Genomic DNA, 23299 nt, shown 5'->3' with positions numbered 1-23299 from the left:
TGGGAGACAATTGCATATTTAGGACTCTAAACACGCAGTAATGCCATCACAAATATTTATCTCGCAAAAATGGGTTTACAAAGATCTTCCAATTGAGTATACTGCCTTCCACCGTATAATATTCTTTTGTAAACCATTAACCATTTGCATGTAGTTAGCACCTGAGGAGACACATTTACCCCTGTGCATGATTCTCAGTGTTCGTTGAGATCGTGTTTGCTTGCGCCGCCATGGACGGGAGGATCGAACCTGTGATTGACGAATCGATCGCCGCCGCTAGGCTGGCCACAACCTTCCCAGCGCCAGACAGGCCCTGCCCACACCCTGCGCAGCTGTATAGTACAACAAGTATGAAGAAAGCATGTGCTTGTGTCCTATATCATGTCATGTATTTCATAAATGATTACATTTGTTTAGGTATGATCTTGAGGTTGCAGGAAATATGCCAAAAGTTGATTGGGATAGCTTACAGATAGTAGAGACACATGACATTTTTATTATTACTACAAAGAGGAGGTACTTATTTCTCGTTTATGAGATGAGAAGCCATTTTTTGCAAACGCTAATCTCGGACAAAGATTGTGTTCAAAGTTTATAATTTTCAGGTTTCGCATATTCACCCCCTCTAGGCGTCTTTCACAAGTTTCTCAAAACTAAGAGAAAAAAAGTGAAACATTTAGAGGAGCTCTAACTAATCCAGGAAGGAGGAAAGTACCCTGGTGTGGATGTCCTCGATGAAGTAGCAAAGGCCCTATGAGATGCGAACCTGTCAGGGGCTCCTATGTTAGGGAGAGGGAGGTCCTCTAGCAATGGTATCCTAGGTGTTGTTTGTCCCCATATAATTGGCTCAATGATAGCCTCTTTTACCAGAATATTTGAATGTGTCTTGGTGATCGGAGGGTATAATGTTCTCTAGATGTTGACACATATGTCAAATGAGAATTGCAGGAATTTGATCATGTACACCACTTGATTTGTGACATGAAGTTTTCTTTTTTCTATAGAAAGGCATGTTTTACTTTACAAAATAAAAAAATTAAACATCTTTTAACCTTGTAAAATGTTTTCCTACATGTAGACATAGAGATGAACAATTCCTTATTTATTAGTAGCGAGAAAAACATATTTACATGTCCTTATATTCCAAACACCTATTTTTATAATAAAAAATGTTTTCCTTTTTTTATTCTTTTGTTCTGGGATAAGGATTCATGTCTCTTCCTTCGATTCAATGTAATAACTAGTCCCGAATATTCTTAGAGATATTGATAATATAGTTTTAAATGAACTTATATTCTCATGATATAATTTTTCAATAGATTTCTTCCGTTTTTTATAATGCATGTTGTTACTAAAATGATCTTGTTTTAGATAATTTTAAGTGAAAAGAAAATGCAAGAGAGTTTTTATACGTAAATGAATGAATATAGCTCTAAAAACAAGTAATCAATCAATGGATAAATTTGGATAACATAAAAATGTCCTTCGTCACACTTGTAATCTTGTTGACCCTACTCACTTCTACTTGTTTTGCTTTTTCCTTTTTCTAGACATGCAATTGTGATTATACCCCTTCCAGGCCTTGTAGTTGTGATTTTACCCTTTATTTTTCAACTTTGTGATTTTACCCTTCGTTTTTAAAACAATCCTCTGTCATACCCTTGCGCCGTTATGTGTGGTTGATTATGCTAAAATCGATGTGAAAAGACAAAAATGCCCATATAATTTACTATGATTTTACTTCGCGCTATATTATATATTTATGATTTTACCCATGTTTTTATCACGTCATCGAAACGAGGGGTAAAATAACAATAAACTGCATTGATGTTTTTGTCTTTTCTATTAGATTTAACGCTGTTAACTGCACACAATAGCGCAAGGGTATAACAGAGCTTCCTTCTTAAAACGGAGGGGTAAAATCACAGAGTTAAAAAATAGAGGATAAAATCGTAATTGCAAGGGCAGCGAAGACTATAATCACAATTATCCCTAATTTATTATATTCTAACTTTTTGAATGAATGGTGTTTTCACACTTCTAGTTTCCAAGGTCGTATCTTAGAATCTATTTGGAAGCATCCGGTTTTTTAAAAAAATTGGTTTATAAAAATTGAGGTGGTTTCAAACATACCAGTTTATGCCTTAATTTATAGAAATTGAATTCTCTACTACTTAAAAGATAAAAAATAGTTTCTTAAAACTGTGTGACTTCCAAACAAGACCTCAATCAGTTCCTTTTCTCTAACCAATGGATCCAAACAGTCTATTGTCTACCTATAGTAGATTCAAACAGCCTTAAAATGCCATCGTTTCTAATTGTCACGAATAGGGATTTTATTTAAAAAATTGTGTTCCAACAGTTTTTAAATTGGCTAGTTAAATATAAATGTTCGTTAAAAGCAATAATTGCTCTATAAGAGCAACTCTAACAGTTTATCTATAAATACTAGCTAAATATATAGTTTAGAGATGACTATTTAAAATAGACAACTTGCTTAAAGGATGATGTGCCAACAGACTCTCTATTTGATATAGGGTTTTTGTTTTTCAACCTCACTGTTTTTGCCACCTCAGTCGTCTTGACTGAGCAGCATGGGCCGGGAATGGACGGTGCTTTGCCCTCCACTGTCGGTGGTCCTTCTTCTTCGCCAGCGGCAACTGCCGTGCAGGGGAGCCGAGGCCGGAAGCCCGAGAGGCTAGGGCCGGTCCTGATATTTCGGGGGCCCTAAGCAAAAATCTATATGGAGGATCTATACGAAGATTTAAATATGATATTTTTTAACTTTTAAATAATATCTGAAAAATAAAAAATTAATAATTTATACAATTTTATTGAAAATGATATGACTGAAGAAACTTTTATAATATTTTATGAGTCGTAAAATTATACAAATTATGTAATATAACTCTGCATTTGTTTTGACTTTTGAGAGCGAGTATTTTTACTTTTAATTTGTCAAACTAACCTAAACCTTAAAATACACAGTAAACCAAATCTTAATACATTAGAGCAAATTTTCTGAAAACAAAGTTCAACAAACTAAACAATGATTAAGCAACATAGGTTATTAGAGTTGGCCCTCTGGTAGACTAGAATTAAGCAACGCGACAAGCACAAGTGTACAATACCTTCCGTCCTGCTCACGTTAATCAATATTTAGTATTCGTCATTAAGCAGACTGTTGCGTGACCTTAAAAAGATGATTTCAAAAAAATCAAATAGACCCAACAAAAGAACGAGAATAGAGATTTATCTGTAACGTATATATATTTGGATATAAACTGAATAAACAGGAACCTGTAGACCTTGGGGGCCTGAGGGCCGGCCCTGGAGGCCAGGCGTGACCAACATCGGGAGGTTGCGACAGAGGAAGCACCACCAACGTCAGAAGCATCCGTCGAGGGCTGGCGTGGGATTGAGTGTCACGTCTTGTGACCTCAGGCTGTTCGCGGTCGTCGCGGCCTCCTGGGCTGCGCCCTGCTCACCGTCTCCCTCGTGATGTCTGCGTTGCACTAGGTGCAGCCGTGCAGTTCAGGAACGCTGCCATCTCAAGGAACTTCATGAGCCTACAACAAGGTCTCAACAAAGACGCGGGAAACTAAAGCGGTTGCACACAGAAGGGAGCAAGAGGGCGAGAGACCGCACAGCCGGGCGATGGCGAGTCCGGAGGGCTAGCCAAAGATGGTCAGCTACGACAAGGCGATACCGAGCGGGATAAAGTGACGAGGTTGATACCAAGCCTGTTCGAGGCCATATTCATAGGGTTTTGTTTATTTTACCGAGCACGAGATGTTTAGCTGGTCTGTTGTACTTGCTTTAAAGTATACACAAAGTATAGAAAAACTTTCGAATCAGAGAATATATAGAAAATGATTTCTATATAAATATTTTCAAAAAGATAATTTAAAAGTGACTTCATAAAGTGTCTCGTATGGACTATGTTTATAGTGTTTTAGTTCCTAAATTGCTAAATACGAAAATTAAAATAGAGTTTTAATTTCTATATTTAACAATTTAAATATTAAAATAAAATTATATATAGAGACTATTAGTTTAGAAAAACCAAAGACCACCTTCATTAATTGCACAAAGAATAGGGAAGCTGATAGTGTCTGCTCGATCTATAGATGGCCAATAAGTACGAGGCCCGTGAGCACGATACGAAGTCCGCTGTTTGGGTCCGGTCCGAGCCCAGCACGGTCCGGTTCTATGCGAGCCCGGGCCGGCCCGGCACGAATAAGCGGGCCGAGCTCGGACAAGAAACTAGGTATGGTGGGCTAGCCCGGCACAGCCCGTTTATCTTTAATCACGTTGAGCCCGCTTTTTTTGCACTAAAACATGCTTTTTGGTCCGCTTAGCTCGCTTTCGGCCCGCTTTTTTCGTGCTAAATGGGTCGGCCCTGTCCGTTTAAGCCCGCTGTGGGCCAGGCTTAGACAGAGAATCGAGCCTGCGGGTTTAGAAGGCTCGACCCCGTTTCCTAACCGTGCATAGTGGGCCGGACCCAAAACGGGCCGTGCTTCACCGGGCCCGGGCCGGGCCCGGCGGCCAGTTTGGCCATCTCTCGCTCGATCTGAGATATCGCTCGTCCATTTGACGGCGGCGCGCCCTCCTGCAGAAAGAAAAAAAAGACTCAGAATCGTTCCTGAGTGAGCCGAGCCCAGAAGACGATGCTGCCCCGCTTGCCCATCCGCCTCGCGCCGCCGCTCGCCGGCGTCCTTCGCGGCATCTGCGCTACCGCGCTGCCGCAATCCAAGCCCCCACCTCAACCCCTCTCCCCGTCCGACCTGGACGCGATCTCCGCGCTCCTCCCGCGCCTCCTCTACGCGGGCCACGTCCCCGCCGCCGGCCGCCTCCTCTCCGCGGCGCTCCTCCTCCCGGGCTCCCAGGACGGCCTCCCCCTCGATTCCCTCGCCGCGCACCTTGCCTCGCTTCCGACACTCTCCGCTGCCTTCGCGCTCCTCACCGCGCTGCGCCATCACCCGGCCCGGCCCTCGCCGCTCCTGCTGGCGTCGCCGCTGCTCGGCAGCCTCCTCTCCCTGCGCCGCGCGCGCGACGCCTCCTCCGTGCTGCGCTGGCTCTGCCGCCCGGACTCCCCGCGCCGGCCCGACGCCGCCACCTACGCTGACGCCGTCGAGGGGCTCTGCCGCCTTGAGGACCCCAGGGGCGCGCTGGCTGCGCTCAGGGAGATGGCAACGGACGGGTTGCAGGCCACGCGGGAGCTGCGGGAGGCGGTGCGGGACGCGATGCTGCAGGACGCCAGGATCGAGGAAGCGTGGGCGCTGGAGCAGGCGATGCGCCAGCCGGAGGAGACAGGGAAGCTGGTGGAGCTGATTGACAAGCTTCTCTCAGAGTGGGAACCCTGAGCCGTTGCACGGTCACGGATTGAGCTTTCGGTTTTCATAGATAGATTCTTGATGGCAAAGTTTTATGCTCGTGTATTTTTGCACCGCAAGGAATTTCGATCAACTCGGCAAAAAAAACTCGAAATTGTTGTGATATAGGATGATTTTGCGTATCAGACACTCCCTCCCCTTTCGTTCTTTTTAATTTATATCACAGCTTAGTTAAAAATAAACTAGCTTATTTATCACGGTTTAAATAGGTTTTAGATTGCCACAATGCAAGTCGCAGGAATTATGAGAAGCAAGCGCTCAAGATGGATTCTAAAGTCAAAACTGATATATGATCATGCAACAGTGCATCAACTTATTTGCGCACAAGAAACAAAAAAAATGTCCAAAATCAAAATACAGAGTTGCCTGATTTCGAAATACTCTCTCTTGCACTTGCACTGCTGCCCACTTTTAAGCATCAGCTCTCGACCTCACTGAAGACCTAATTTAAGTTAATAAAAATATTCAGCTTTTCTTTGAGGATATACAACTTGTAAACTCTTCCGTCCCAAATCTGCTCCTTTAGCTTACACAATAGGGTAGAGACGAACACAGAAACCAGTCTCGTGCCTTCCAAAGAGATCCAGCTTAGTTCTTTAACTAAAAACCACCGAACGAGCACTATTCCCAGCAGACAGTCTGCATCGAGCGCAAGAACTTTTTCTTCCTCGAACGGACAAAACTGATGCATTAGGAACCGCATAATTGAAGTAAAGAGTTGCAAAATCCTTGATCCATCCATCTGATGGTCTAAGCATGCACACCATTGCCATTGGCATAGTATGTTCCGTTTGAGAGACCATTGGTGAGCTTCTTTGGGTTCCCATTTTGGTGTACTGCGGATGTATATGAGCCATTGCTCAGAACATGTTTAGCTGAACCAACATGACCATTGCAGCGGTCTTGCAGCACCCTATCCAACTGCCCAGATGCAGCTGCAATTAGTCCTGCAGAAACATAAAATTGGTTATGATATATTCTATGGAAAAGTACAGCACAAATGCTTGTGAAGTGAACAAGTGCAGAATTTTCAGCGTCAGATAGCATCTTACCCACAAATAGGGGAGAAGGTTTTGAAGGTCTTGACTTGAACTCAGGATGGAATTGTGCGCCAACAAAATATCGGTGGTTGGGTATTTCAATCATCTAGAACATAGCAAGTTGGTTAAGGGGCAAATTTCGTGAAAATAAAAATTGTAAAGCAAGTCTCAGTGTGAGTCAGACCTCCATCCTCCTTCCAGTATCATCTTTGCCAACAAACTGAAGCCCAGCTTTTTCGAACTCTGGAACCATATCAGGGTTCACCTGTGAAGACAAAACTTCAGTCCAAAGAACATGAAGGTGTAGGAACGACATAGCATTTAAATGCACATTTAGGAAACTGGTGAACTTCAATAAACAAACCTCATATCTGTGCCGGTGCCTTTCATCAACATAAGTGACATTGCCATACCTAAAAAGATCAAAATAATCAATGACTAAATAGTCATAGAACTACACAAAGAATTCAACGAGACACTTCATCGAAGGGGTACAATGAAAATTAAGAAGGGTCTATATGCAACTCACAATTTAGAAGACTTGCAATCAGCAATCTTGAAAAATGTCCTCCTTGATCCTAAGCGCATTGTTGCACCCATATGTGTTTTGGAACCCTACAATAAAATTAAATTCCAAGATAATCTGTATCAGCCATAAAAGATTGCTAATTGCCATCGAAACAGATCAGTGTCAAACCTAATTCAAAACAATTCCAACCCATTAGCAATTACCTCAGGCATAAAAATAACACAAGGGGTCTTGGTATTTGGATCAAATTCAGTGCTGTTGGCATCAGTGAAATTCATAACATGACGGGCATACTCCACGACAGCAATCTGCATCCCAAGACATATACCAAGATATGGGACATTCTTTTCCCGGGCATACTTAGCAGCCAAAATTTTCCCTTCAACACCTCTGTCACCAAAGCCACCAGGTACCAAAATTCCATCTGCCCCCTGTAATGAAAACTCTTCTTGTAACCATGATACTCAGAAATAAAAAATGTGACACGATTCCAATTTTATGTATCCTAAAAGTAGTCCATTTGATAATAACCCACCTTCAATAAATTCCATGATGTTTTATATGCATCGGGTGCCTAGAAAGTTTAAAAAGAGACAAGTAAAAAACGATTCGCCTCAAGACTTAGCACACTGAATAATAGGCTACTGTGCCAAACCTCAATTGCTGTGGAATCCTCAAGATCCGTCGAAGCAACCCAATCAACAACAAGTTTCCTACGGCAATCAACAGATGCATGCAAGAGGGCCTGCAATTTTTTTGCATGACACGTTAGTTATACAACAATATTCACATTTGGAAACAGAAAAAAACATCACTGCACTGAACAAGTTGGCAAGCTCACTTTCAACACAGAGAGGTATGAATCTGATAAGCCAGTGTACTTCCCAACCATAGCAATCCTCACCTAAAATAATCACCGTTAGTTGCATGGAACTAAGGATGAAAATTTTCCCACTAGCAAGGGTCTGACTGAGGAGAAACACTAACAGTGTCATGAAGGGTATCAAATATAGCAGCTCTTGCAACCCATTCGTCTAACTTCGGCTCTCGGGCAATGCTGGAAATGTTATAAATAAATTAGTTTCTGGCAAAAAGCAATGTAAAATATTGCCGAGAACATACTAACTACATAGTTCAAGACCAACCTATCCACCCTTTCCAGATTCAGAACTTTAAGGATAGCCTCATGAGCCTTTTGGTCCTGCAGGGCACAGATGAAATTTTATCATTTTAACACAATGTGAATTCCAAAACATATAAATGACTTCCAGTTGAAAGAAAACAGATGTGCCTTACACAAAGCAACAAAGGAATGCGCCAGATATTGGAAACATCATACAAAGTGATAATATTTGCTGCCTGCAAAAACCAATTATGAATTCACTTCCTGGAGTAAAGTTGCTACAGCATATGAAGCTTTGAATGAAAATGTTTCCCTACCGGCACATGGCAAAACTGGGAGAGTTTCTCCTTCACACTATCCTCTAATTCCTGTTATACACAGTTTCAGTTATAAGTAATGTTATTAAGTAACTCGGTAAAGGTCATATTCTACCAATGTAAAAAATAATTAGTTTGATAACTAACCTTAGTACTGCGGCAAGCTAAAATATTTGGAGTGAGCCCGAGTCCCCTCAAACCACGTACACTATGCTGGGTTGGCTTTGTTTTCTACAACAACAAGCAACATAGATCAAGAATGAAGTCAGTGAAACCAAACAGATTTATTCAAACAAAACTTTTATGATCGGTTAATAAACAGTAGAACATAACTAATGACCAAGAATACCTGTTCACCAACAACATTCAAAACTGGAACTAGACTGACGTGCACCAGGCAGAAGTTGCCAGGACCTGTCAAGTGTCAACCAAAATAACATAAAATAGGATCATCAATCGTGCTTACTAGCAGAAGGTTTGTATGCGTCATAATAAGTGTGAAGTTTCTCACCAACACGATAAGAGAACTGACCCAAAGCTTCTATAAATGGCATGGATTCAATATCACCTGCAGGTGTTCAGAATGCAATCAATAACAGGAAAACTAGATATGAAATGTCCACTGGTATCGACCCAAAATAATAAAAAGGGAATGGTCATCTCATGCCACCTATAGTGCCCCCCAATTCTATCACACAGACATCAGCAGGTCCCTCCATGCCATCAACTGGTATCATAGCAACACGCTCAATCCACTCCTGTATGGCATTTGTGATGTGTGGCACAACCTTAAAAGTAAAATCATTTGGATGATCAGTACTAGAATAAGAACACAAGCAGAAGTTCCAAGACAGATGAAACAAACATGATCCAAATACCTGGACAGTCTTTCCCAAGTATTCCCCTTTCCTCTCCTTGTCAATTACAGACTAGCATAAACCATTGAAAATTATAAGTAAAATAAGAAAAAATCAATGCAGCCCTTTGTGCAGGGAAAAGCAACTGTGTTTTTGATGTCTCAAATACGAGATGTTCATTGTTACATATATCCTTGTGATTAATTATTTCCTCCTTGCATTTTTAACATAATCAAATAACATAAAGACAACAAGGATGTCCTTTCCCCCCGAATTTAGTACAAGATGTCAACACCATCATCAAGTGGACTATTTCATCTTCTGACTGTTTGTATGAAAAAAATGTCATTACATGGCTATTTAACAACCTGAAGTTATGATTATAGAAATTTAAATTCATATACCAGTTCAGCGCAATGAATTAAGGTCTGACAAAAAGAAAATACTATTGATTATTCTTACCTGATAGATCTTTCCGGTGGTTATGTTATTGTCCCGAGTAAGTTTAATGTCCAGAAACCTCTCGTAATTACCAAGATCCAAGTCCACCTAAAAGACACAAGATAAGTACTTAAATTAGGTGGGCTAACAAGCATTGTGCCTGGCAGAAATTGACTTTGTGACATGTCAATATCAATACCTCGCCACCATCATCCAGCACAAACACTTCACCATGTTCGAATGGAGACATAGTCCCAGCATCGGTGTTAAGGTAAGGATCTGCATATTCAGGTAACTGAATGAGAACATGTCAACCACATAAAGACAAACACAAGCAACTAAAGCATTAATGCAAGTAATAGCTGGCTTGCCACCACCGATTTTACAAGGCAAAGGCCACAATCAGAGCAACAAGTGCAACAATAGTACAAGGAGTCACAAGGCAACAACAGCAAAAACAAAGAAGGGTTTAGGTGATACTGGATAAGGATAAGTATGGCAAACAAAAGATGTAACATTAGATTGAATTAAGTCAGAAGATTCCACAGTGCGGAGCTAGCATCCGTAGGTTCATGACCTGACGATAACTAAATCAGCATTGGTGTCACGTGATATCTAAATCAGCATAGGCAAGCCCCTCCATAGCATAATCTATCTGGAAGACAAACAAGCATGGAAGGTGAAAGAAACCTAGTCTTCTCCAACTACCTTGTTTCCATGGCCACAGCATCAAGAACCAAAAATTGTGCTCAACTAATGAGTCGAAGCAAATTTATGGGCATCCAATAAGGGCATATTTCTTGTTCCAAACATGAACATATTAAGCTATTTCTGTAAAAAAAATACTAAAGAGAACATATTGACAGAGGCACTTACCTATGCATAAGTTCTGACCAACAACCAGTGAAGTAAAATAAATTACAAGGTTCTAGAATATTAGGCAAATCATGAATGAACCGCCATTGTTCAAACTCCAAGTCTATATAGCTTAAGAAGAAGATCTCCTAATAACCAGTACAAAGTCAAAAGAAGGAGCCATCCATCCATAAACATATTCTTCTCCTAAACAATATCAGGAGGAAAGGAAAAAACCCCTTGAACAAAGTTAACCCTGATTAGGTGCCCATCCATTATAAAGCAATCTTTGAAGAAAAATATCTACAACCTCTTTCGCTGACAAGATCGGCAAACTTATCAGGAAAATTAAAAACCAATTTGACACCATATCCTCCAAACCCAAGGCACCAACGAATACAACAGCAATGGCACTGAGCAGAAGGTTCAAAAGAGGGACTTTTCACCTAACTCGACCATTAACCCGGGTCCTCCGACACCAATCCTCACCCACAGTCCCCGCCACGAGTATCGCTCCAAAACCAAATCTTTTGCAGGCCCGTATTTCCGGAACGGATCAAGGACTCACAGCCACCCCCGACTCTGGGTCAAATCCCCAGCGAAACCCTAACGCGCCGTTCCTGTGTTTTGAAATGGAAGGTGCGCGCGGTTCATTTAGGCAAGGAGGAGGCGGGCACGTACCGATCTTAATGGACGTAATGCGGAAGCCGCACGCCTTGAGGACGACGCCGATGCTGCTGGCCGTGACGCCCTTGCCCAGGCCGCTCACCACCCCGCCGGTGACAAGGACGTACTTCATATTGCCTTGACCAGGAATCTCGGGCCAGAAAAATCCGTCGTCGTCGCCGCCGCCGCCGCCGACACTCTCTTCCTCAATCCCCCGACCCGCGCGACAGTTCTTGGCGAGGAAACCGCCCGCTCGCACGGACACACGAGCTGAAGGTGTCGATGCGCGTGCTCGTGCGCGCGGGCAAGGGAGAGCAAGAGGGGTTTTAGGAGGTGAGAGGGGAGTGGGGAGGGCAACGGAGGCAAGGCGGTTTGGGGGAGACTGGGAGAGAGAAGAGGGGTTTGCAAAAAAAAAGGCCATTTATAGCATCTCTAAGATATTAGTTAAACAACTAATTAAGGGCTAATTTAGTAACTCTATTTTTTAACGGATTTCTTTTTTTAATGAAAAATAAATTATTTTTTTGGAAAAATGAAAATCACTTGAAAAATAGAGTTGTCAAACTAGTCCTAAGCTAAATTTTGGTTACTCAACACTAAAATAAATGTCCAACATGCTATTCATCTGACTCGTCAAACTACCCAACTCTCCAAATTAACTCACTCATTAGCCAAACTTAGCTACCCATTACGACTAGCTAAAATATAGAGATAGTTTGTTGGAGTAATATGTTATATATAGAGTGTAATCTTTATAAAATGTTAAATAGAGAGTCAAAAGGAGAGCAAAAAAGATGAGTCATTTGGAGATACTCTTAGGTTCGATTTGTTTACCCTCTAGATTATACTATCTCCATCCCAAATTAAAATTTGTTTTACATTTTTGTTGAATCCATACACTAATTAAAGTATATTATATATATATATATATATATATATACTATTCTTTAAGACACCATTGTAGGCGTCCACACCTCCGTGCGCCATGTTCTGCCGCGCTGCGCTCGCACCGCACGTCCGCGCCTCGCACACTCTCCCCACCGCGCGTCCGCGTCTGCCGATGGAAGGTCGCGCAGCTTCACCTCGACGCCTCCCCCACCGCGCGGACGCCGATGCAAGGTCGTGCGATCGCCTCCGCGATCCGCAGAATCCGCGCCGCGCGTCCGCCCCAATATTCTCGCCTCGCCTCGCTCTCCGTCGCGCCATTCCAGGGACCCTCCATCGCCTCCCCTGCCATCATTGCGTTAGCGCCCGCGCTCCATCGATGGAAAGCGCTATTTTAGGGACCTGCCCCGCCCCTGCGATCCTCGCCCTTCCAAGGATGCCCCTACGCCCGTCTTGCCCAATCCCTCTCCTGGCTCGTGGGGTCCCGTGCCCGCCGCGCACCACCGCTCCCCTCCGCCCCAGACAGCCTTCGGGACCGCCCATGCTCGGGTTCGCGCTAACCGCCTCACCCGCTCGCGAGTTCGACGAAGACAGATCTAAGGACGCCAGTGTCGCCCCTCTCCGAGCTCCCCCTATGGCCACTGCGGGCATGTGCCCCTGGGTAGCCAGTCGCCCCACTCTTGCCGCCTTTGAGCTCCGGCGACCGCAGAGCTAGCAGGGCGCGGTCGACGCTGCAATGGACATGGGTAGCCGGAGTCCGCTGTCGACCGCCGAGGGCGAGCGCCCAGGCGCGGCTACCCAATCGAGCTCTGTCCAGACCTAATCGTCTAGGGCGATGTGACCCCCTACCCGATCAATGGTGAGAAAATTTCTGTGTGGACCAAAGAGAGGAAATACCGGGCTTATGGCCTATGCATCTGATTTGGACATACAACCGCATTGTCATGTATGGTGCATGTTTTCTAAGTTCCATGTTTTGGCAACTTCATTAAATTACTAACCGAAAGTGCTCATATTTTTTCCTCCATTTTTCTTTGGGCAGAACCAAGCTGGTTGGACCTGTGGTAAAGCTTCTGCTTCTTATTGCTGCGACTGCAGTCTTGATCATATGGTTGATAATTGGCATCTCAGGAAGCATATTTGCTAGATTGGTATATGGTTTTCTAGCACCCATAATGGCTACATTTGATGCTGTAGGAGAAGGCAAAGAAAAGACATTTGTTCATTGCTTTGTGGTAAGTTTTTCTTTGTATGAGTCGTTTATGTTTATCTCTGTGGCTATTTAATTTGTTAGCATATCTTTTAGAGGTGGCTTAGCTTGGTATTCTGAACTGTAGGATGGAACATGGAGTACTATCACTGGAAGTTGTACTGTAGTCAGGGACGTGAAAGATTTGCTTTTCCACTCCTATTTTTCACTTATGGATGACCTTCGTCTTCAGAAACCTCCTGACGGGGAGCTGTTGGGGGCCTTCGGCTTCCGAAGGTCCTCAAAAAAGTGATTTAACAATGTTTCTGGAGTGTAATACATGAAATGGACCCTTTGGACATGTCAAAATCGTTGTATGAAGAAACACAAGGAGAACGAAGGATGGAACAGAGCCGAAGTTGTGCGCAAGGAAGCTTCGGCATGTTGGCAGAAAAGAGGAAACCGACTTAAAAAGGAAAAGACTATCTAGACCCTGATAAATTACTATAGAGTTATTATCAAATGCAAAGGGCCTGGATGTAATTTTACATGGGCTGCGACCCGTGCCTATAAATAGGTGAACAGTAATCCTGTACTGTTCACGCTGACTTGGCATTTGCTTTTGCGTCACGCTTGTACTTTTGTTGTCCTTCAAGCCGAAGGTACACTTGTAGCTTAAATGTCATTTCTATTTTTCCATGTTAATAAAATAGAAATGAATTAATAATGATATATAAATGTTTATGTTATCTTTCATATTTCGTGTGTTTCTCATTTTCACTATCATATACCGTAATCACGAAGGTATGTCCTTCATAACCTTCGTCCGATGGTCGTTATATCCCAAAGGAAATAACGTTTCGAAGGACGAAGGACTTTAACGTTTAACAATTTCTGTGTTGCCTTGTTCTTAATTCATAGCATTTAAGGACAAGTCCCCAACATTGGCGCCCACCTCTGGTGAACCCTTTTTGACCACCTTTGGCAAGCATCGACCTTCGTCATGCCGCCAAAGAAAGCTTCAGCAACAGGGGCTGCTGCTCTGCAGCCGCTGGACCCGAACCAGGAGACCCTTTTTCTTCGGGAAGCCCGAAGCCAGAAGAGGAAGGCCACCAGTCCAACGCCTCAGCAGGACGATTTGGACCAAGAAATCAGGAACATGGAAATGTTGCATCAACAAGTGCAAAGGAAGAAAGAAAAAATGGCCTGGCTAGCCGACCTACAAAAGCAGATAGACGAAGCCTCTGAAGGAGTTCGTCATCTTACGCAAGATGAGCAGAACCGGAGGCCCCAGTACGGAGAGCTTCACCAAAAGGGCTTCGTTAACGAGGATGACTGGTATGAGGATTTCCATCATGGAAATTTTGCTTTTGATGATGCTTCTCCTCTGTCAGCAGAACTGCAGGCTACACCTTGGCCCCCATCTTACAAACCACCTCAGCTCCCAATGTATGATGGACACTCAGATCCGAAGCAATTTCTGATGAGCTACGAAGCAACCATATTTTCATATGGTGGCAATACTGCGGTCATGGCGAAGTCCTTCGTCATGGCAGTCAAAAGTGTTGCACATACCTGGTACTCTTCTCTTCGACCAGGGACAATCACATCGTGGCAAAAGCTGAAGGACATGCTCATCACCAGCTTTCAAGGGTTTCAGACGAAGCCAGTCACTGCTCAAGCTTTGTTCTAGTGCTCTCAGGATCATGAAGAATACCTTCAGGCGTATGTCCGAAGGTTCTTACGACTGAGGGCGTAGGCGCCAACAGTGCCTAATGAAATTGTTATCGAGGCCATGATTAAGGGGCTTCGGCCAGGACCTACAGCTCAATATTTCGCTAGGAAACCCCCTCAGACCCTAGAGAAACTGCTTCAGAAGATGGATGAATATATCCGAGCAGATAATGACTTTCGGCAAAGGAGGGAGGAAGCTTACAGGTTCTCCGAAACGACCAGGGGCTTCGGAGGGAGAATCCACCCTAGGCACGTCAGATCTATCCATTCTACTGAGACTGACGATAGGGGGAGTCAGCAACAAAGGCCGCAGTATTCCTCTCAAGCTTCGGGGCAGCAACAGAACTATCCTCGGCCCCCAGCTCCAAGGGCAGAGGCGCCAGGGGCTTCGAAGGAAGGTTTGGGGATCAGCCCAGGAAAATTTACTGCCTATTCTGCGGTGAGGACAAGGGACATACTACCAGGATGTGTCATGTCACCATTCAAAAATAGAAAGAGATAGCAGAAGCTGCAGCCCAACAGAGCCAGCCAAAGCAGGTCATGCATACTGCTTTGTACCACTCACCATACATCCCAGAGTATGTGGGTAATCATCCTGCAGTTTCTGTTGCTTCGGTAAGCCAACCTCAGGCATCTTGGCAACAGCCCCCACCTCCACCACCAATGCAACCCGCTTATCCCCAAGGCCAGCAGCCAGAAGGGAGCCAGCACAATCACCAGCAGAGAGACTTTAGGGAGCAGTCCGAAGCTCGCACAGTCAACAGTACTGTGCCAGAATCAAAGCACATCTACTAAGATGTATCCTACCTCTGAAGCAGCTTTTACATTTGTTATCATTTACCTTTTCAATAAAGAGCAATCATTGAAATCTTATTTCTTTTGTTGTTTTCAATTTCTTGTAATTGCTTCGACATTATCATAATGAATATACTTCCTTCAAACATCGACAAAGCTCTAAAGGTCTTGACGAAGGAATGCACTGCAAGTTTTTGTCGAAGCAACAAAAGTCGTTCTTAAGGGGACGCAGCGTAAGTTTTCTGCTCAAAAGTCGTTCCAAAGGGAATGCAGAGCTTACAGTGAAAAATAAACACTGATACCACCGAAATAAAAGGCGAAGAAGCTCCTAAGGGAGGCTTACAGCGAAAAATAAACGCTGATACTGCCGAAATAAAAAGCGAAGAAGCTCCTAAGGGAGGCTTACAGCGAAAATTAAACGTTGATACCGCCGAAATAAAAGGCGAAGAAGCTCCTAAGGGAGGCTTACAGCGAAAAGTCAACGCTGATACCACCAAAAAATAAACGACAAAAAGATTGTGTGCTCCATTGGAGAGTGTGTGTGGGCCTTCGGTGCAAATATCATTTTGCATGTCATTACATCATTACATCATGTGCATAGCACAACATCATACATCATATTGCATCAATGGCACAAGAAGGGGATGCAATGTTAACCTTCGGAAAGGAAGACAATGTTGACCTACAATATTGAGCTTCGGAGATCGTTTCGAAGAAGTGCCAAGGCACAAAACAAGTTTTCAAGAAATACAGCTTCGTCATTTTAATATGAAAAGGAGATCCATTGTTCACAAAGCATCATGTTTTTTCGGAAACTATATATTTTTACGGAATATGGATATTCTTCACGAAGCATGAAAAGAAGGGAAGGTGTTTTTTCGCCGAAGGCTCAAAAACGGTATGTACGTAAAGTTTCATGCATCGTAAAGAGTTGAATTATAAACAACTTATATATTACATTCAAAATTATAAGATATTACACACATTGTCCAGCAAAATATTACATTTCAAATGTCTTTACAATAACAGCTAATCTTCTCTTAAAACTACTTCGGCAACTTCGTTTAATAGTTGATCAACAACTTTATCCATAATAGCTTCGACCATTTTTCTAATTTCATCGTCCTCCTTTGCTTTGGGGTCCGCCAATGGCTCGACGGGCTCTGGGGGAGGAGATAGTGCGGCTGTGATGCAAACCGTAAATAAGTTCGAAGTCATAAATTAGAACATAAAGTCAAAAGCTATTAATTAATACCTATTCGCCTCTCAAGATCTGCACTTTTCTCAGTGGCCTCTGCTACTTTTCTAGCATCGTGAATACCTTTTTCACTTTTTCTTATAATTTCTTGAGCCATCTCCCGACCGCCATTTTCCCAGATGTCGATGAAAAATTTTCCACCAACCAAGCTTGCTTCGGCTGAGGGATCTTTTATATCATCAATGCATAAGGCAACCTCGGTCTGTGCCAAGGATTTCACATGTTCGCAGCCTCTCCTCTCCAAGATAGCGGCTATCCCCCTAGCACCCGAGAAGGCGCATATGTCCCCACGGCCACTCAAAATTTCTTCAAAAGCTTCGGCCTCGCCATTGATCCAGTCAATTGGACCTTCAGTATCTCCCAGTACGAAGTTGCCTTCATTCGAATATGCGCCGACGCTGGCGAAACTAGTCTTAATTGTTTCCACACATTTCATGGATTTTTCATAACATCTTTCTTTTGAAGACCGAAGTTCTGCAGTTGTTTTCTCCCAATGATTTTTCCAATAATCGCTGGCGTCTCGGTCAGCTTCGGCAATTGCACACTTTAGTTTCGCTTCAGCCAGCTGTTTCTGAAGATTTTCAATTTCGCACTTCTGGCCTTCAGCTTGGGCCTTGGAAGCAGCTTCGTCTTCTTTTATTTTACTAAGCAATGAGTTTAATATTTTATCTTTCTCAAGACCTTTGTTCCTTAGCTCAATCACTTCGGAACGAAGGTTATTCAACGCCATGATACATCCCTCGTCTTCAACACTTTTCTGCGCTCTGAGGGCATTGCTAAGAATAAGGCCCTGTAAAAGGAATGTGGTATTAAAAAATAAGCACACGAATTTTTAAGCATATAAAAAGTTTATTTTCTCACCTTTAAGCTGTTGTACGCCAAGCTGTCGGCCAATTCATCTTTTGACAACACTGAGAGTCCGTCTTCTAGTGTTGGGAATCCGAAGCTTCTTGCCATCTCCCGACAGACAGAGATCTCCTTGCTGTCTGGGAGACAGTATAAGAAGTCTTCTTCTCCGCTGTCGTTGAAAATCAACGCCCCCTTTGGATATTTCAATTTTTGGGCATAGAACTGAGCCTCTTGCTTTTCTTTTTCAGTCAACTTTTTCCCCGAAGCATGTCGTAAAGTATAATTGAAAGCTTCGGAAAATGCTTCGGGGGCGGCAGTGCTAGTTTCTTCAGCCAAAACTTGTTCGGCTACTTCTGTTTCTTTGGTATCTAAGGATTTCACCTTGGCAGGCTCTGAAGGACCAGCTTCAGTCTCAACTTGGTGCTTTGTAGTTTCGGCACTGAAAGTTTCAATTTGCACTTCGAGGGTTTCGGCAATTTTCTTCGGAGTAGTGCTTGAAGATTTTATTGTCTCCAGCACATCTAGAACGTTAACCATTCTTTTTCTTTTGGGGGTCACCGCTGGACCTTTCTGAGTTTGTGGCACTCCAACTTCTGCCGAAGGGCTTAAAATTTCTGATATTTTTGTCCCTTCAGCCTTCGGCTCTTCAATTCTTTCAGCCTTCGGTGTTGCAGTCAGCTCTTCAGTTTTTTGCGCAGGTATAGGTTTTTTGGCTTCAGTAGCCGAAGAAGCCTCGCCGACAAACTCGGGCACTATGGCCGGTTCAATAAAGCGCGGTCGGTGAGTAAGGACTTTTACCCTTTTCCTCTTCGGCACAGGCTCGCTTGGAGCAGTTGAAGCATCGTCTTTCCCGGAAGTTGCTTCTTTTCTCTTTCGCCCCCGTAGAGGGTAGCGGTAGTCAGGGTACACAAACCCAATAGCATCAAAAACTCGGTTTAATCTTTTCTTCTTTCGGCCTCCGAAGGTCGCGGATAACGCAGTATCTTCTGCCTTTGAGTATGGCCCTAGCAATTCATCGCTTGTAGCTTCAATACATTTCAGCCAATCATCATCTGGCTCGACAAATTTACCCTCGTATCTGAAGGTGAACTTCATCCTAATCAGTCCACCTTCGTCAGGCTTGGTGATAGTTTCTTTTGGCATTTCCCACTTTCTACAAGTGGCCAAACTCTGAAAGCTATGTGCTCTTGGACTAAATCCCTCGTTCCGACGAAAGAGCAGACTACACCGAAGGCCCTCTGGCATTCTTCGACTGCTTCGTCAACAATCACCTTTGGCTTCCTAAGACCGAATCGCTGCCAGATAGGACGCATGATAATATCATTAATGTCTTCTCGTGCCTTTAAATCGTTCTTCACATAAAACCATTCCTTCATCCAGTCCCCTGGCCATCTTTTCCGGAAGGTTGGCACGGGACAGCTTGACACAGAGCGAGCACCGAAGCTATAACAGCCAAAATTGTTATGATATTGCTCTTTACCCCAGGGTTTCGTCTCATATAATAGCTCGTGCATATTGCAAAAGCTTTTTGCATTTGGTTCCAAGCCCTGGCTCCTCACGGCCCAGACGAAAATTCCCATTCTTATGATTGCTTCGGGCGTAATTTGATGAAGGTAGACTTGATAGATCTTTAAAACCTCAACCACAAATTTGCTTAATGGAAACCGAAGCCCAGCTTTAAAAAAGCTTCGGAAGATCACAACTTCATTCTCTTCGGGAGTAGGCACAGTCCTCTCTCCGTCATCTGCTCGCACAGTAGACATGTCTCGAAAATATCTCCCCCTCATGTTATCAAGATGACTCTGTTTAATACTTGATTTTCCGAAGACTGTGGGCCGATCTTCGGAGTCTTCACCCCCACTTTCTACATCGTAAGTGTCACTCTCACCGGTATCTTCAGATAAGCCTTCTAAAATTTCTCTAGTAATCTTCTTTGTATTTGTTCTCGCTATAGATTCAAGAAAGCCCAGATTCTTCTCCTCAGAAAGGCTCAGTTTCATTTCGGCAACAACTTTCTTTTCCTGAGACATCCTTTCGAAAATGCTAAAAATATGCTCTTAGGGCCGAAGCTAAAAATCTAGAAAGCTGGTCAAGTGTTTGTGGGCAACGAGTTGTTTGAGCAGGCAAAGCAAATGGCAAGAAGGCGTGCCAAATGAGCTCGCGGTGGTAACATATTTATACACCCAGGGCATTGCAAGTGGGAGGGTCCCACTTGCCATTGATTGTTGCTATTCTAGCAAGAGGAAGGTGTTTTCTCGGACCTTCGGCTTAGGGCCTTCGTCCATATCGCAATCTGAATTTATTATCCTAACAAATTAATATTGCGAGGGGCTACTGTTGGGGGCCTTCGGCTTCCGAAGGTCCTCAAAAAAGTGATTTAACAATGTTTCTGGAGTGTAATACATGAACAGGTACCTTCAAACATGGACCCTTCGGACATGTCAAAATCGCTGTATGAAGAAACACAAGGAGAACGAAGGATGGAACAGAGCCGAAGCTGTGCGCAAGGAAGCTTCGGCATGTTGGCAGAAAAGAGGAAATCGACTTAAAGAGAAAAAGACTATCTAGACCCTGATAAATTACTATAGAGTTATTATCAAATGCAAAGGGCCTGGATGTAATTTTACATGGGCTGCGACCCGTGCCTATAAATAGGTGAACAGTAATCCTGTACTGTTCACGCTGACTTGGCATTTGCTTTTGCGTCACGCTTGTACTTTTGCTGTCCTTCAAGCCGAAGGTACACTTGTAGCTTAAATGTCATTTCTAATTTTCCATGTTAATAAAATAGAAATGAATTAATAATGATATATAAATGTTTATGTTATCTTTCATATTTCGTGTGTTTCTCATTTTCACTATCATATACCGTAATCACGAAGGTATGTCCTTCATAACCTTCGTCCGATGGTCGTTATATCCCAAAGGAAATAACGTTTCAAAGGACGAAGGACTTTAACGTTTAATAATTTCTGTGTTGCCTTGTTCTTAATTCATAGCATTTAAGGACAAGTCCCCAACAGGAGCCATATGAGATAAGGTATGCATCCTGTTGGCATAGACTTATGTTGTTACTTTTTTCTCTTTTCTCCTTTTAGCATTAGGCCTTTCAGCTTTAATGTGCAAGAATCACTCTTTATGCTTGGCTTGAGAGATAACATTTGCAAGAGAGCATGCATTCAGACATTCATTTTGAATAATATAATCCACCATTCCAGTGCTTTGCATTGAGATGGCACTTTTTCTGATTTTCTTTTCATCTGAAGAACAATGTATAATAAACTGACATGCATGACTTTCTTTTTCCCAGATTGCTTGATATTCCTGGTGCACTAATAGTGGTTGCATTTGAATTTCTACTTGATGGAATAATGTTCACATTAATTGCCTTCTATAAGTGCCCCGTGATGCTTTTCAAAGGATGGAAACGACTGATCCAGGACATGATTGGGAGAGAAGGGCCCTTTCTGGAGACTGCTTGTGTGCCATTTGTTGGTCTTGCTATTCTTCTTTGGCCATTTGCTATAGTAGGATCCGTTCTGGCATCCGTACTCTCCAGTGTCCCTTTAGGTGCTTATGCTGTAGTTGTAGCTTATCAGGTATAGTAAAATTCCCTCTCTCTTTTCTGTGCATTGATGTCAAACAGTGCATACTTTCATCACATCATTTGTTTAGCAAGCAATTCCACCTTTTAATGAGCATTAGCTCATTTAACTTGTTCCTGTTGAAGTCATGGAGCTTGATCTTGTTCATGTCCCAGGAATCCTCCCTTATCCTGGGAATTGCCTATGTGTTCTCGGCAGTGTCTATATTTGATGAATACACAAATGATGTTCTTGACATGGCGCCTGGTTCTTGTTTTCCAAGGTAAATTCATATTGGATGCCTTTGTTTGCTACGACAAACAATTCAAAAAGTCTTGTGCTAACTTTTGAAATCTCTAGATTTAAAAATCGTAAGGGCAAAGATGAGTCTTCACACGGACACAGTGTCCATTATCCAGACCATCCTCATTCAACAGGGAGAAGCAAGAAGGGAAAGACCTCCGTCTCGTGTTACTTCATTTAAGAACAACATTGATGATTTCAATCCATTCAAGGTGATTCTCCTCCTATTAAATAGTCAGGCTGCAATGCCATTGCTTAGGCCAGTCTTAATGGGAGTTTCATGGGGCATTAATTAAGCTCAACTTAGTTGCGTATTGACAATCCAAATTCTGTAGACCTTCACTTTCTTTAGGGCATATATAGTGGAGAGACATAAAAAACGGTTCTCCAAGCACAAGAGACAACTAAGAGACTCTATTATATAATGGAGTGTCTATAAATATAGTCTGTTAATAAATACAGAATTAAATGCATTTGTACAACATCAGATTGATAGAACAGACGACAAATTCGTACAGTGGGAAGTGAGGCATCTGTTGCTACTTGGTTTACGAGCCAGAGGCGTCTCTTCACAGAGAGACGTGTCTAAGATTTTTTTGCAAATACCCCCTTAAAACACCTTAAGAGCCTCCACATTAAACACCACTGTACATGCCATTACCGGCCAATCTGGCATAGTACATGCTTTTAGAGTAAGGTCACTCGCTATGCAAAACAAATTGCCAATAGAATGTTTTTGTACTGCTGGTAACATGTAAACTTATGAAGTAATAGCACTATATAACTGAATGGTACCATTATGCAGTTGCAAGGAATCACAAAGTCGATATCTAGATATCCTACATCAAAGAGCCGCTTCGACGTCCTTGTGAAGGCGCTCTTGTCAGAGCTAGAGAGGACGATGGGCCAATCTGGCAATGGATCCCAGTCCCAGACGCACAGACTGCGAAACTCGGTAGCCTGGATGTTGAGCCAGAAATCTATGGGCAAGACTGCCAACATCAGGGAGAAGAGGAAAAGAAGGAACTATCTTTAGAGAATGATCTAGCAGGCATGTGGGTTCTTGTTGCTAAGTTGAAAAGAGGGGCTTTAGACATATCTGATTTGAATGTTGATGATCGAACTAAAGTGTAAGGGCGTAACGATCACCACATTGTTGTCTCATAACTGGTGTTAATGAAAAATAACATGGTGCTGCACGAAATCTCTACTTTCTCTTGTAAGAAGGATTGTTCTATCGGCATAATTTAATTTGCATGTATAATGTCTTCATGCTTTATCTTTTGTGAAATGTGGCGATCGGTCCTCTTGCCTTCCTTTTCTGTTTCTGTTCTGCGGTAGAATGATTGGAGTAGATTATAAGTATGGTGCTAATTTCATATAAATAATAATAATTGTTGCTAATTTATGGTCAAGTTAGTAGGATAATAATTTAGTCCCCAGAACAAAATGTATTGTTAAGTCTTAGCAAAAGTTTT

The 23299-nt window shown here is 42.9% G+C and overlaps 2 protein-coding genes and 1 pseudogene across 3 annotated transcripts; 2 read left to right on the top strand and 1 right to left on the bottom strand.

The window, feature by feature from the left end:
- Positions 1 to 4662: 4662 nt before the first annotated feature.
- On the top strand, positions 4663 to 5515 carry LOC100278618 (uncharacterized). The gene has a single exon (NM_001371662.1). The coding sequence runs from the start codon at positions 4671 to 4673 to the stop codon at positions 5364 to 5366; it is 696 nt and encodes a 231-aa protein (NP_001358591.1). The 5' UTR covers positions 4663 to 4670; the 3' UTR covers positions 5367 to 5515.
- Positions 5516 to 5662: 147 nt separating this feature from the next.
- On the bottom strand, positions 5663 to 11633 carry LOC103651612 (CTP synthase). Of its 2 annotated transcripts, XM_008677278.4 has the most exons (21): positions 11240 to 11633; positions 9903 to 9982; positions 9725 to 9811; positions 9284 to 9334; positions 9076 to 9193; positions 8917 to 8973; positions 8755 to 8819; positions 8553 to 8636; positions 8406 to 8456; positions 8262 to 8324; positions 8111 to 8166; positions 7953 to 8022; positions 7807 to 7869; positions 7621 to 7710; positions 7501 to 7539; positions 7169 to 7396; positions 6966 to 7051; positions 6801 to 6849; positions 6621 to 6701; positions 6449 to 6542; positions 5663 to 6343 (listed from the first exon to the last, which is right to left on the bottom strand). In XM_008677278.4, the coding sequence occupies exons 1-21, from the start codon at positions 11355 to 11357 to the stop codon at positions 6147 to 6149; spliced, it is 1827 nt and encodes a 608-aa protein (XP_008675500.1). In that variant the 5' UTR covers positions 11358 to 11633; the 3' UTR covers positions 5663 to 6146. The 2 variants fall into 2 exon arrangements, with proteins under 2 accessions (XP_008675500.1, XP_008675499.1); XM_008677277.4 differs by having other exon boundaries at positions 9076 to 9334; positions 11240 to 11357.
- A 703-nt stretch (positions 11634 to 12336) lies between these two features.
- On the top strand, positions 12337 to 22857 carry LOC103652627 (uncharacterized membrane protein At3g27390-like; annotated as a pseudogene).
- Positions 22858 to 23299: the final 442 nt, after the last annotated feature.

Source organism: Zea mays, chromosome 3, assembly GCF_902167145.1.
Source record: "Zea mays cultivar B73 chromosome 3, Zm-B73-REFERENCE-NAM-5.0, whole genome shotgun sequence".
Taxonomy (NCBI): domain Eukaryota; kingdom Viridiplantae; phylum Streptophyta; class Magnoliopsida; order Poales; family Poaceae; genus Zea; species Zea mays.
Note: the sequence above shows the minus strand (reverse complement) of the source record. Positions and strands in the feature narration are given on the sequence as shown.